The sequence below is a fragment of the Lathyrus oleraceus genome, chromosome 3, assembly GCF_024323335.1.
Source record: "Lathyrus oleraceus cultivar Zhongwan6 chromosome 3, CAAS_Psat_ZW6_1.0, whole genome shotgun sequence".
In the NCBI taxonomy this organism is placed as follows: Eukaryota; Viridiplantae; Streptophyta; class Magnoliopsida; order Fabales; family Fabaceae; genus Lathyrus; species Lathyrus oleraceus.
This window is the reverse complement of record NC_066581.1, coordinates 338,117,639-338,133,114: the sequence shown is the minus strand read 5'-3', so window position 1 is coordinate 338,133,114 and position 15,476 is coordinate 338,117,639. Positions and strand designations below refer to the sequence as shown.

Sequence of the window (15,476 nt, the reverse complement as noted above, 5' to 3'; positions counted from 1 at the left end):
GATTTCTACTTCTTAGATATTTCTTAACGGTATTCCATCACGCCTTGAGACGTTCCCGGTACGTTGGCACCGATCACATCTGACAATGTAAGCATGAACATTGCGCCATAATGCTGGCCAGTAAAGGTCGGCTTGGAGAATTTTAGCGCATGTCTTAGATGTTCCTGCATGTCCACCATAAGGTGCGCAATGACAATGTTTTATGATGTTTTCTACCTCTTCTTCAGGGACACAGCGACGAAAAATGTCGTCTTTCCCTCTTTTGAAAAGGAGTGGTTCGTACCAATAAAAATATCTTACATCACTAAATAATTTCTTCTTCTGTTGGTAGTTAAGGTCGGGGGGTATTATATCAGCAGCTAGGTAATTAACAAAGTCAGCGTACCAAGGTATGTTTGTCACTGCTAGAGTTTTTTCAATGTTACAATTCGTTGGAAAGTCGGGGTCATCATCCTGAATGGTTATGATTCTAGCCATAAGTCCTTCTTGATCTAGCTCCCTTATGCATTCATCAATGATATCGATGGCATAACATGACTCTCCTATGCCTGGTGCCATTAGGAATTTGGAAAGTATAAATTCTATCTTTTCATCACCTACTTCAAAAGATGATTTTCCTCTTGTAACATCTATTATGGCTCCTGCTGTTGATAAGGAAGGTCTACCAAGGAGGATTTGGATTTCGTTGTCTTCTTTAATGTCCATTACCATGAAATCTATTGGGATATAAATGTGTCCGATTCTAACTGGAATATCTTCTAATATGCCTACTGGATATTTTACAGATCTATCGGCTAATTAAAGAGACATCTTAGTCGGTTGTAATTCTCCTTGGTTTAGCCTTCTACAAACTGCTAAAGGCATCAAGCTCACGCTTGCTCCAAAGTCTAGGAATGCTTTGTCTATAACATGATTCCCTAAAATACAAGGTATGGAAAAGCTTCCGGGATCTTTCTCCTTCTTAGCAAGTTTATTCTCAGCAATGGAGTTGCACTCTAAAGGTTTGGGATCACCAAGCCTATGTTTCTTGGTCAAGATGTCCTTAAGGAATTTAGCATAAGATGGTATCTGGGTGATGGCTTCGGTGAATGGGATTTCTACGTGTAGTTTCTCGATCACCTTTATAAACTTTTTATATTGGTTATCAATTTTGGTCTGTTTAAGTCTTTGCGGGTATGGAATTGGTGGTTTATAAGGAGAGGGTGGAACATAAACTTTATCTTTATCTTCTCCCTTATCTTTCATTTCTTGGTCTTTTTATCCCTCTAGTTCCTCTACTTCATCTGTAGACATAAAATTTTTCTTAGAAGCCTCTGGTGCACTCAAGGTTAGTTTTACAGGTTCGTCATAAGTGGTCCCACTTCATAGGGTAACAACGTTAGCTTTCCCTCTAGGGTTTGGTTGAGGTTGTCCAGGAAATTGCCCTCCAAGTGTGGCCTAGGGGGCTTGTTGTTGTGCTATTTGTGAGATTTGGGTTTCAAGCACCTTATTGTCAGTGATTATCAAATCAACCTTAGTTCCTATTTGTGTGATCAGTTCATTTATATGAATATCTTGGTTCAGGAACTCTTTGTTTTGCTGAGTTTGGGCCGAAATGAAGTTCTCCATGATTTTCTCAAGGTTTGGCTTTTGAGGAACGACCTGCATAGGTTGGATTGGTCTTTGAGCTTGAAATCCTGGTGGTCTTTGAGGTGTAGAGTTTTGAATAGGGTTATTATTTTTATAAGATAAGTTTGGGTGATTCCTCCATCCAAGGTTGTAAGTGTTTGAAAAAGAGTTTCCTTGGGCATAATTGACCTGGTCTGAGTTTGATTCGGTTAACAGATTGCATTTTGGTGCAAGATGTCCTTTGGTTCCACAGATTTCACAATCTACAGCTACTACGGTGGTGGGATTTGCAGACATGTGTTCAACCTTCAAGGCTAAAGCGTCTATTTTAGCTTTCATCATGTCCAGACAATTTACCTCATGTATTCCTCCTTTGGTCTCCCTTTTCTCCATTGATGCGCTCTCCGACTCCCATTGGTAATGGTTTTGTGCCATATCTTTGATGAGAGCGCAAGCGTAGGGGTAAGGTTTGTTCATCAGAGCACCATCGGCGGCAGCGTTGATGGACATCTTTGTGTTATTGTGAAGTCCATTATAAAAGGTATGAATAATCCGCCATTGTTCTAGGCCATGGTGCGGACAAGCTCTTAATAGTTCTTTATATCTTTCCCAAGATTCAAAAAGCGATTCACCCTGATTTTGAGTAAATCTGGTTATTTTGTTTCGATGGACAGCGGTCTTACTCAGGGGAAAATATCTTGCAAGGAACACTCTCCTGAGGTCTTCCCAAGTAGTTATCGAGTTATCCGGAAGGGAATCTAACCAAGACCGTGCTCTATCTCTGAGGGAAAACGGGAATAGTCTTAGACGAATTTCCTCAGGTGAAGCACCTTTTGTCTTGAATGTATCAGATAATTGGATAAATACTTTTAAATGCTGATTTGGGTTCTCTGTAGCGAGACCCGCGTATTGGTTTTGTTGTACTAGTTGTAATAAAGAGGGTTTTTATTCGAAATTGTTAGCAGGAATAGTCGGGTTTACTATACTAGAATTGGGTTCTTCATTAGAAGGTTGGGCAAATTCCTTAAGTGGTCTTCGGTTTTCATCTTCGCCTATTTCTCTCCTAATTCTTTGTAGAAAATGACGTGCGCGAGCGTATCACTCTGGTTCTTCTATTGGATCTTCTAAACTTTCGGCACTGAGAGTTTTTTTTCATTTACCGGCTAAAAGGGGCCTTAGTCTAGACGATGTAACAACAGGGTACGAAAATTTGACGCAATTGGTCCCCGGCAGTGGCGCCAAAAACTTGATGGGTGTGTATTTGCTATCTGCAAGTATACGGAACACGTCAAAGTAATACAAAAGCTAATCGTTCCCACAGAGACCAAATTGTCAATCTATTAAGTTCTATTGTTACGGTGTTTATCTAAGGTAAATCAAATAAGTAGGTTCAAGCACACAAAAAGGGAAATAATGAAGTAAATAAATTCAAATAAAATGATGGCTCAGATGTAATTCACATCAGTTAGGAAATATTCCAATTGTTTCTAAACAGATCTACTTACGGGGCATATTCAGGAACTGTCGCTTTCGCATATTCAGAACCGAGTTTACTCCCTAATTAATGCCCTTCATTGTCACTGATGAAGGGTGCTTAATGCGTTAAAGTAGTAAACCTATTTTTAAGAAATTAAATTCTTTACTTAGTTAAAAAGTGATTTTGATTTGAAAAGTATAACTTAAAAGGGATCCATGGATTTCGCTCATAAATCCGGATGTTAAACCTACTAACGCATCCAAAAATAGTTTCAAAATCGTTTTCTAATAGCGTTAAGAATTCCCAATTAACCGGACAAAGTTATTTCGCTACTTTTGACCTGTTAAAACTAACCAAGTTTATCTTTAAGAGTTGGGCGGCTTTCGATCTTACCCAACTATACCTCGGCTCTACTTTCGTAGTTACCGACCAAAATAAGTACTGAAAACTTGTGTTAAAATCAAAACAGCCCCTAAAGCATTTCTATAGATGCAAATAATGGAGTATCATCTTAACGACGATCCTTACATCCTAACCTTTAAAGATTTATCCAAACATGGAAATAGAAATCAACATAGGGGAATTAATCATGTTTAAAAGAGCGAGTAAATAAAACGTGCAAGTTAAATAAGCGAGTATATAAAAGTAAGACAGGAAAATAAATAAAGTAAAGCATGCAAGATAAATAAAACGCAAATGTGAATGAACTTCAATTAGAAACCTGCTCCAAATCGGAAACTTTAATCTGTTACACTTGAAAAGAAACTTGACTAGAAAGTAAAATGGCGGTAAGATTGTTTGTACATTGCTCTAACCTAACTACAACTCAAGTGCAATAACCCCCGATATGAGGATTATCGCTTTTACAATGGTAAACTTTAAGCTTAGTGTTGTGAATTAAGTTAGATGTCATCACGTGAAGTGAAAATTCCTATTAATAGAGGTTCTAAGAAGCTAGTAAAAGACAAAGCTGTCCTCCAACTACCTTTAGTGGGGTCGTGCCAACAAAGGTGGCGCCCTCTATCCCCACCAAGGCGCCCGCCATGCGTACAACATGAAAAGTTCATGGGAACGTGGCAGTTACCACCGGTTCACAGCTTACACGTCAATGTACCCTCCTTGGCGGCCGCCATGCTGGATGCCATATGCACAAATTTCCACTAAAACTTCGATTTCTTGCTCGTTTGGCTTCGTTTATTCAAAAAAGGCTCTTGTATGACAAAGTACCTGAAATAGGACAAAAAGCAAACATAACAAAAGAAAATAACAATAAAAACCTAATAAGCATGTGCAATCCGAGTCAAATATGCAGCGTGTTTCAGTGTTATCACACGCTTACTTTCATTTAATGTAAGCAATTTCTTGTTTCTTGAGACCCTAAGCATAAGTGGCACATGTTAGAAACGAACTGAGTTTTTCAAAAACCATGGGGGATTCCAAAAGATCCTTTATGGTTTTTGGCATACCCTTATTTTACCCCTAAGATTTCACCTATCATATCATTTGCATTTCAACCAAGATTATAAGTATGGTATCCTCTTAACCTTCCCCTCTTTTGCTTTGACATTGCGGGAGATCATCAAGTACCCTTTGTGTTTTCTTTTTACCTTTTTGTTTGCTTTCATTCTAACTTTCCTAACCTTATTCAAAATACAAAAATATGTGTTTGTTTCCTTTTTCTTATTATACAAGGTAGGGAATTGGAATCAAAGGATCAAGATTGGTTTCTAAACTATGGTTTTGATTCCCAAGGTCAAAGTTTGGCGAACAAGTGGTCCACACGAACTTTTCCTTCAAGGCATGACCTATAATCTTAGGTCACATTTATGTCAAGCTTCATTCAATATCATTTGATCAAGAGAAGTTCAAGTTTTTGCATTAATTTCAAAGTTGGTTCAAGTATGGTTCATATGTTTATTTCCATGTCATCTCTATCCAATTTTCAAGCAATCATCAAGATTATTCAAGGGATAATTAAGTTTCCTTCATTTGATATTCAAGCGTTTATCATTGGGCCTTTGGATGCAAGAAATGGTAATAAATTATAAGTTGTTACATGTTTGGTTGACCTAAAATCAAGTATGGCATGTCACTTGGTCCAAACACCATAACTCTCTCATTTCTCAATACTTTTGGAATATACGTCAAGCCAAATGTCACATTTGAACTCCTCTACAACCTTTATTTAAGGGTCAAACATCATTTTTTCCTATAAGTACATCAATTTTGGAATTGGCCAAGATGGCCATGTGTGCACAAAAGTAGGCCCAAGACCTGGTTAACTTAATGCCTCGCTGAGAATTTTAGGTCCTGAGCGCGACTTTCCATCCATCCCATTTTCAACTCAAGCATCATTTTTATTAGATTCTTTTTGCATTGTATTCTTAACCATGAGGAGATAATTGGCACAAAGAATATCTCAAAACGCACGAGTGCATTTCATTTGGCCTAAGCTCCAACATGGTACCTCAAACTCTACTTCTTGCACAAGTTTCAGGTCATGAAATTCATGCCAATCTTAAAATGGGACCACCTGCACATGTGCAATCTATTTGGCAAGGAAAAACACATCTGAACAAGTGAAAAACAACTTGGTTTAATCATCAAGTCATGCATCTCATGTTTCATTTCACACGTTTGGCAAATCCTCAAAGTTCTGACCTAATTCACACGAATTTTCCTCCATTTCACACGTACTATGATCTCATTTCATTCAATATAAATATAATAAGCATTTTACTTTATTTAAAAGCTTAGATAGCCAAAGATACTCTGAAACCATTTGAACCTGATACCTCAAAAAACCAGTTAACCATTTCCTTGATTCAATCTCTTTTAGCTTTGAATCTTTGCCCAGAATCACTCATCGACACCTTCTGAAGCTGATTGAACCATTATCATGGCTTAAAACTCCTAGGAACCAGGCTTCCAAATCCACCATTGTTGATCTCTTATGCTTCAATAGTAAAGGTAGATACGAGTTACATTTCCGAGTAAACAAGTTACCAACATGTTCGTCTTGATTCACTGATCAAAAGCCCTCAAGTACCTTGAATTTATATTATGTATTAGTCATTTAATTTTACTTTAAAGAACTAGGGTCCTTCGTGTTATTTAGAAAATTCTCTTTGCTAAGACATAATAAATGACTCTGAAGCAAAGAGACATGAACAATGATGGATGTCGATGCTGAATCCTTGCTTGATTCATGCTAAAAACACCTAGTTCGTGATTTGCAGAAATCGAACAAAGGTTGAAGATAAAGTGGGTTTGCGTGCATGTTTTTAATTAAACAAGTTGTTGACGCCCTATATCAAACATTCTTTTTTCTTTTTTTTCTTTTACTTTCTGATTTTATTTTCAAATGATTTTTAATTTATTTTTGCTTGAATTCTTTACTAAAATTATTTAGCATCACATATATTTTTTGTGTAATTTGTAATATCATTTTTTCATTTAACTGGATTTTTTCCTTTATTTTTCATTTAATTTTCATTTTCCATTTTATTTTTGATCATTTTAAAAAAAAAATTGCATCCAACTTTTGAGATCCAATTATTCATATTTTTCTTAACTTCTCATAATTTTCTCAACCATTTAGTTTATGTTTTGATGCTTGATTTGAATGTTCTCTTTATTTTCTATTTAAAAATCATTTTAATTTTCCTTTTAATTTATTTTTGTTTGATTTTTGGTTGACTTTTGGTTGACTTGAGTTATTGGCTTGTTTGATTACTGCTTCTATATTTTGAGTCATCCATAAATGGTCTCTTAGGTTGATTCAATCTTCTTTAATTTAATATTTTGATAGGTGATCATTTAATCATATTTTTGACACTTTGAATTAGTGGTAGATGATCCCTAGGTTGTGTCATGTGTTTGGATCCTTTGACTTGTTTGATAGTGGATCATAAGTCAAATACTTGAGCTTATTTTCATTTTTCTTTTTGTTCTCTTCTTTCTTCTTTGAGTTGTGAAGAATTGTGCTTCATGCCTTAAGCGTTTGATGTTGTATCAAAACTCTAACATGCCTACCACATACATTACTTTCCTCTTGATCACTAATGTGTTACATCTAACCTCTTAACATTTACTTTATGTATTCACTTTATGCACTTTATATTCATGTCATTTACATCCTTGCCTTTTACTTTTTGCTTGTTTTGCTTTCTTATTTGAAAAGAACAAAAACATGATAAAATGACTGAAATCCTAAAAAAGTTTAATTTGATCTTATGGATTTTGTGTTACTATCCCTTGCTTAAGGAGTATTTTGGACTTTAAACCTTAGGACTTAGTGCTTTCCCTTGCTTGGAGTGGTATTTGAGGCCTTGTGATCCCTCTGGACCGTTTGATCTTCAATTCAAGACTTGGATGTTTCTTTGTGGCTCTGTGCCTTTGTTGTTCATATGGATCTTTTGATATTCATCTACTTATATGCTTTTATCTTGTGGATCAATACAAAGGGAAAAGGATGCTTATTTTGACCCATGTCAAATGCTTTTTCCATCATGTGGTTATTACACTTAAACACACAAAGGCTTTCTCTTAGGCTACCTTACAATGAGACATTTTATTTCATGTCATTTACTTTATGCTTTAGGATAATCTCTTCCTCCCTTTCCCACTTCTTCAATTTTCAAAACTTCTCTCTATTTAATTTTTTTTTCAAACTTCACACTTTCTTAATCAACCTTGACTTTGTCATGTGATCCAGAGAATCTTTTTATCAATAAATGCTAAAACATTTAAGCATACTTAAACTCTTTTTTTCATACTTCTAAAAAACTAACTTAATCAAACTTCTTTTTGCGCCTTAGTGCACTTTCCTTTAAGAACCCTTTTTTTAAAATATTAGTTATTAGTCTATTCTTGTTGTGTTACAAACCACTATACTTCTACAATATGTTGAGAAATGATTGACATTTTCCACTTGAATGTTGATACGTGCTTGTGAGAAAGTCCAAGTAAATGTTCTCCATATCAAGATGATGTAAATGCTCATTTCCTCATACTTGTGGGTAGGAAGTTGAGTTTTCCACTCGAATACAACAAAATGTCTTTGCAAATTAAAATCAATTAACAAACAACCTAACCTTTTTATAAACACAGATTTGCAAGTGGTTCCAATGGAGTGCCATAAATGTGAGGGGTGATAATACCTTCCCCTTACATAACCAACCCCTGTATCCAGATTTATCTTTTGTTTTACCTTTTTGTGGGTTTTGTTAGACCTTTTTGCTATTCCATTTGGACACAATAAAGTTTGGTGGAAACTCTTGATTTTCTATGGAAGTACTGAGGGTCCTCATCATTTCCCCATCCCATCTATTCCCTAACTATTGGGGTTATATTATGGCTTGTGATATGGTCTGTTACGACCTGGACGTTACTCTGACTGTGGGAGTCTTTTTATAATTCTATACCATGAACCCATTAAAGGGCAGGTGGGTCTTTGAATAATGAACTTAGGAAGGCCCTCTTTGATTCTCATTCCAATCACTATAAGTATTTGAAAGACAAGTGTGCACATGTGATGGGACAATTTGATTCCCTTGGTGTGTTAGGGGTTGACAACGCCTCCCTCTTTTCCACATATTAGACTGATGATCCTATGGTGATCATGTGATATGACTAGACGTTCCTTCCCCGTAACCAGAAGAGGATACTCCACCTTTTATGGTAATTAGAGGTTATGGACTGCTTCAAAGTAATTAGGCTCTAGTTGGGAGGTGGCAAACACCTCTTTGCCTACCTAGGTAAGACACATATCACTTTTACTTTTGTAGGTGTTTCTAGACAATATATGTGATTTATTACTTAATTGTTTTGCATATCAGGTTTTGAAGATTTATTCTAAAGAGATATGACATAGATGGGAGAATCTAAAGACTGCTGGTTTGGGGACAAAAAATCCCAGAGTCGCCCTAGAGGCTACATTGTCAAGGGGAAGAAAAGGAAAGTTGAGGATCCCACCCTTAACTCACCAAACGTGAAGGTTTCAAAGGCTAGAGGAAGTTAGTTCCTTGTTGTGGGGGAGGCGAGTGTCTAGACCCCCTACAGCAGTGACTCTAGTGATTCTATGTAACTACATGGGTTTCGAATCCCTTAGATTCAAGAGGTATTTTCTACCTTTCTCCAAAGAATTCCTTTATGATTATCAAGCCCTTTTTTCTAACCCGGCCATAACCATTGTAAACATGAGGGGTATTTTGTTGCGGAGGTCACTTAAGTTGCAAGAGGTCGAGAATAAAAGGCGTGACATGATTTAGAATGAATTGGAGCCAAAGCTCTAGAAGCAGGTGGATGCTTTTAAGGAGAATCAAAGGTTGTTGCAGCCTCTCTAGAAAGATAAGGAGAAATAGGAGGAGAAGGCGCCGGTTTTGAAATCTAAGGCTAAGGAAATATATGCTGAAAAGGAATCCCTACATAAATCCTTAGAAGATGCTCTTCTTTGCTAAAATGATTTGAAGAAAGAGGTGTCAGAACTCACCGATGAGGTGCTGTCTACCTCCGACGTCTATTTCAAGTGTGCTAAGGAATGTATCCACTTTCTCTACCTTGACCTAGATTTGTTCCCTATGGGCTTTATCAAAGTTTTTCTTGGTGGAAAGCTAGTGGACGAGGATGTAGTAGCCGCTTTAAAGTTAAGGAATCTCGCCCGCTTTGTGATTTCTCATTATGGGTTGCAGGAGAGCGACGAGTCTATAGATCATTAGTCAAATAATATTGTTAAGGATGAGATGCCAAAAGGAGAGGACCGATGATGGCTTTGTTTTCCCATTCCCTATTGGTTTTACATTTCTAGTGCCCTTTCTGGGAATTTGTTGTATTTTGATGCTCCTTCAGGGTCTTTTGTAATTATAATAGACAACAGGGCCCCTTGAGGATGCCTTTTATGTTAACTTACATTGTCACTATTTTCTCTTATCATACATGTGATCTTAACCATTTAACCTTTAAATGAGGGTGTTTGTTATCATTTTCCCTTATCACCAACTTGGTTGCTCGCGAGGAGACTTTAGCAAGGAGAATGATGATCATGAAGCTGTTAAGGTTGATATTGATGTATCCAATGATGGTGTTGTTAAAAACAATTAGCATGCATTAAAAGTTGTGGATACATGGTGTAAATATGTTATAAGTAAGGGTGAAAGTGTGCTTATGGTTTGTCCTGTTAACAACAAGGTTTATTGAGTGTTTACCAAGGACACACAATCTGTATATGTTATAACTTCCCATAATGATGAAGATGTTGATCTCGATGTTCTTGTTATGAAGCAAGTTGTTAGTGACAAATTAGTTAACCCTATACTACCTGAAAGAGAAAATGAGATTACATGTGATGTTGATACTTTTGGAGCCATAAGTTTGATACCTAGATTATCATGTATCCTGAAGCTCAAACTTAACTAGATGGTTAAAAAAATACCTTCCTCAATAGCAACTTGAATGTGAAAGTTGAAGACTTACCTTTTTCCATGATGATGATAAATATCATGAAAATTTTTGCCAAGTCTCGTGATAAGGCTACTCATGACAAGGATCATACAGAGAATGGAAACATTATAATTATCTCAATGATTGTGCCAGTTCTATCCAAGGATTGACTGAGTGAGCATACTTGGAGATCTGGATAGCGTCGAAGATCCCCGCGCTTTTCCACTGATCTTGGCGTTTTTGCTGGACTTTGTTGAGCCAAGCTAAGTACTCCTTGTTGCCTGGGGTAGGCATCGACCTGAAGACCCTTTCCTTTGGATCCATGAATCTGACGTAGATAGTTCCATCTTTGTCGAAAGATGGAGGGGCAGCAGGAGCGTATCCAGGAAAATAACCTTGAACTACTTTTGGTTTAGATTTTGAGTCTGGGAAAGGTCCGTGAAATGCGACCAGTTTGTTGTCAATGACAAATGGAATGAGCATCTGGCGTTTCCATATTTTTATCACTGCTTCATCAGTAGAAACGGGTTGAGGAATATGCTTCATACTTTTCATTGCAGTAAGTTAAAATGCAATGGGGTTGTTGCCAATGTTGAAGGAGATAGCATATTTGGTACGAGTGGAGGAAGCCATTGTTAGGAAGGATGAAGAAAATTTGTTAAAACTAAGATTGCTGTGAAAAGTTGCAGAAGAGATACGCAGATGAAGAAGCAGGAAGAAAATTTTGAGGGTAAAAAGTGGTTATTTATAGGCAAACCAAGGGATAATCAAGCATCAGTCGACTGGAATTGTCCAACTAGGAAGTAGTGGGAGAGTTAGTAACTTTAGTTGATATCCCACGACCTAGGAAGTAGCTCGTAATGATGACATTTTGTTAAGGAAATCGCATCGTGGGAAAGTCATCATTGCATACAAAAGCATTGTTAATGATTAGATGTCCAACCGAAATTTGGAAAGTCAAAAGTCAAGTTTCTTGGTCGAATTGCCTAAGTCGAAACCATCCTTTTGGGAGGGGGGGGGGGGGGGTAATTTGTTAGCTGGAAAATTTTGACCTAAGAAGTACAAAGCTAGGTCGACCAATGGACAGTTGAAAGAGGCATCAACGAAGGAGAAAGCCAAGAGAGTTGGGTCGACGAAAGAGGAAGTCTGTCGAAGTCGAATGTCAGCTTACCATGGTGGGAATTAATCATGGGAAGTTACCAGCAACGTGGGTGATATGCTCCAACACGTGGCACGTCATGAATGGGTCATAACCTCCTAGCAGTTATTTCTTACTACTATTTAAGCATATGTAATTTTCATTTCAAGAGGAGGAATTTTTAGCATTGCAATAGGAATACACTTGAAGTATCAAGCGTTTGAGAGAAAAAAGTTATTTTCCTACAAAAGATACTTTTTCTTCCACCTTTATCTTCAAGTCATTTAACTTGTCAAATTATTTTCATTTGCTTCGTTCATTTACATTTGTATCTTTTCTTTTATCTTGCCTTACTTTTATTGCATTTCTAGTTTGCAAAGCATCTCGCATACTGCTAGAGTATTCCAAACACTTTACCAACTAAATTACCATATACTTAACACTTATCAATCTAAGACTTTGTATCCGGTCCTGCAAGTAAACCTCTATAGGAAGGCTAGAGATTGTTGCGAGAAATACAAGTATAAGATGGAGTAAAATTCCCTATGAAAAAGGCAATGGAGACTTGTAAAAGGCAAGCAAAGGAGACATATGTTCTTATCGAGCAAAATTCGGAGAATACTTATAAAAGGTAAGCAATGGTAGAAGTATACTTCCCTATGCAAAAGGCAGATGATATTTACAAAAGGTAATTTGAAAGAATGACTTCCCATGTAAAAGGCATGGTGGACTTACAAAAGGTAAGCAAGTTAGGAATAGAATTCCTCGTGCAAAAGGTTAGGGGAACTTGCAAAAGACAAGTACGAAGAAAAAGAGACTTCCTTTGCAAAAGGAAAAGGGTGCTTACAAAAGGTAATCCAAAAAGAGAGACTTCCCATGAAAAAGGCAAGGGGAAACTTGCAAAAGGAAAGTGTAAAGGAGATGATAATCCTCATGCAAAAGGCATAGGAAACTTGCAAAAGGCAAGAGAACGACATGATACCTCACATGCACAACGACGGAGATGAGGTTCTTGAAATGTGGCAATCACCTTTGACTTTCCAAACATACATCAGGTGTCCAAAATAATTGAGAAGGGAGTAGGTCATTCGTCTAGTCCCTTATTGTGTACTCAATATGCAATGTTTTGACAAAGGTAACTTTCTCGTGCAAAAGGCATCAATGACTTACAAAATGTAAGGAAGAATGATAACTTCCCATGCAAAAAGCAAAAGGTACTTACAAAAGGTAAGCAACAAGAGAAATTTCCCATGCGAAAGGCAATGGGAACTGACAAAACGCAAGACATCGAGTTTAAAAATTTTCTTATGCAAAAGGCATAGAATACTGTCTGAAAATCAATAATACTTGTAAAAGGCAAATAAATAAGAAATTATTTGAGGGAACGTGTCGAGAATACCGATTAGGGATGAGGTTCGTTTTAGAGAAATATCTTTGTCTCAGTTGAGGATTTGTCTATGTTTCTAATGAAGGCTTGATCTTTGGTTATGCTAAGTATGCATGATTGATTTTATATGACGTAATGCTCCATCTTGATGGAACATGTTATCCACTTTTATGATGCAATGTCATGAAATAATGATTACTATATGCAAGATGTTGATGCATGATCAGACTTTTCTTATATATGGGTTAAGCAGAGCCAGATGTTCATTGTCAAATGGATGAAGGTTAGGAAATTAAACCACCAATGGCCATTGAGTTTATCAATCGGGATCAAGGTTTTGAGCTAACGGCGAAACGGGTTTTTAGGTATGCCAATGATTATTGGGATTTGAAGGTGCCAAGCAAGGTTCGAATTTGATTTTTTGCGAGGTGCCAATAAAGATTGGACTTTGGCTTGCAGGAAGGACTTGACTTCCCGACATCTTAGTCTCTTGACATTGTTGTAGTATTAAGACAAGTCTGGATCTTCTAGTGCCCCAAGCTTGACCTAAGCAGTCAATTTGAGTGTTGATTACCTTGATTGAATGATGACTCCTGTAATCCGTTAGGTCGAGGTAACCACTATGACTTTGTGTCCTTGTGCACCGTATGCGGTATTTGGAAACCGTGGTTATCCTTTAGACATTCTTAAAAGAAAAGTAAGTTCCCATTTTCTTTCAGCGCTTTTATTATTATCACCAAAAAAATTCAATGCATTGTTTATAAAAAATAAATTCACATTTCAGAAACAAACAGAAAAAATAAAAATGAGGAGCACTTTTGATAAAAGATTATTTTTATGAGAAGTTGGTCCGTAAATGGGCGATTACATGAGGAAGCAATTCCTAAAAGAGGTAATTGCAAAAAAAGTAAAAATACAATGACAATGAAAAAAGCTCATATTCCCATTGAGTTTCCTATACCTCTCGGGGTTTATGATTTGTTGTTAGTTTGATTTTATCTTTATTGAGTCTCCTCACATGAATGAGCATCTTAATGTTGAGTTCCTAATTTGTATTTAGGCATGCATAAATCAAATTGTTTGATTATAGTATGGACAATATACTTCCAATCAAATTGTCGAAATTTGAATCGAGAATCACAATTGATGGTTAGAATCATATTTTTTCAAAATCAACCTTAAAAATGAGACACAATTTTTTATCTTTTTTGGTTAAATCAATCAACTTATTCACGGGCATCACACAGTCCACAAGCATCCTTCCTTTGAGAAAACCTTATTGCCTAAGGGAAATCGGGTTGTCCATCACCTTTTTATATTAGGCCACTAACACTTGAGCAGTTAACTTATACAGGGACCCTGCTAGATAGTCGGAAATCACCAAAATGAAATGAAGGCATAACTGTAGAGATTAAGGTAACAACAACATAAGAAAAACTAAAAGGAAAACTTGGGATCCTATTCAAACTCTTATCGTAATTAAGCACCAAAGACTAGGGTTAATAGTATCAAAAACAACATTATGAAAAACTTGAGATAAATGAATCGATTAAGGAAAAGCCCTTGAATTGATTCATAAAGTATGGGAAATCTTAATTTTCCTTTCATTCAATTCATCCTGTCTCTTGAATTGATTCACAGTCGCTTGAATCAAATCACTAAAATAATTATGGGCTTATTCTTATTTACGCTAATCCGAAGTCTTGAATTTAAAAACAATCATGAAAATGCCCATTTTAGGACCTACATGTTTTAGAAATTAGTCTCTACATTTACTATCGGAGAATATCTAATTTCATCTTAAAAAAATGAACATGAATATATTCTTTTTTTGCTGTAAGTTAGTAATGAGAACAAAATGGTCCTCCTATATTCTAAGGTAATTACGGGCTTGTTCCGAACAAATTGAGATATTCTATACCATTCAAGTTAATTTCAAGAATAAACCTCTTAATGGTCCTCAAGTATAGGACATATGCAGAAAGTATTATGGGAAAGAAGTGTGTCCGTGAAGCTAGCTAATCTCACTAGAGGTATGCAAGGGTGGTGCAGCTTTGTGGCTCTGCATTTGCTGGTGTCTATTCTTATCGTAAAAAAAGGACAGGAATATGAGTATAAGCCTATATATTGAAAGTGACCATTTGCTAAAAACAAGTGATCTCTACACTTTTCAAGAAAGCAGTCAAGTTAAGAATCTTTAAGAGAATGATTGGCAAAACCAATCATAGTATATTTGAAGGACATTATAAATTCATATGATGATGCAGATAAATCAATCCAACCTAACTCAAACATTTTTCTATCAGAGTATTGCACATTCTCTTTCTGCCACTCTCATTTTCTTACTACAAATTCATATTGGGTGAGGATGTGATAATCTGCATCCTGAGGTTTAGAACAGATGTTGCATAACTGTTTCTAAGCCT

General features: G+C 36.4%; 1 protein-coding gene and 1 non-coding gene across 2 annotated transcripts; one reads left to right on the top strand and one right to left on the bottom strand.

The window, feature by feature from the left end:
* Positions 1–798: 798 nt before the first annotated feature.
* LOC127131167 (uncharacterized) lies at positions 799–1,245 on the bottom strand. The gene has a single exon (XM_051060102.1). It carries the CDS (start codon positions 1,243–1,245, stop codon positions 799–801), a length of 447 nt encoding a protein of 148 aa, XP_050916059.1.
* A 928-nt stretch (positions 1,246–2,173) lies between these two features.
* On the top strand, positions 2,174–2,280 carry LOC127134054 (small nucleolar RNA R71). Its single transcript, XR_007807834.1, has one exon. It is a non-coding gene; the product is annotated as a small nucleolar RNA R71 (small nucleolar RNA).
* Positions 2,281–15,476: the final 13,196 nt, after the last annotated feature.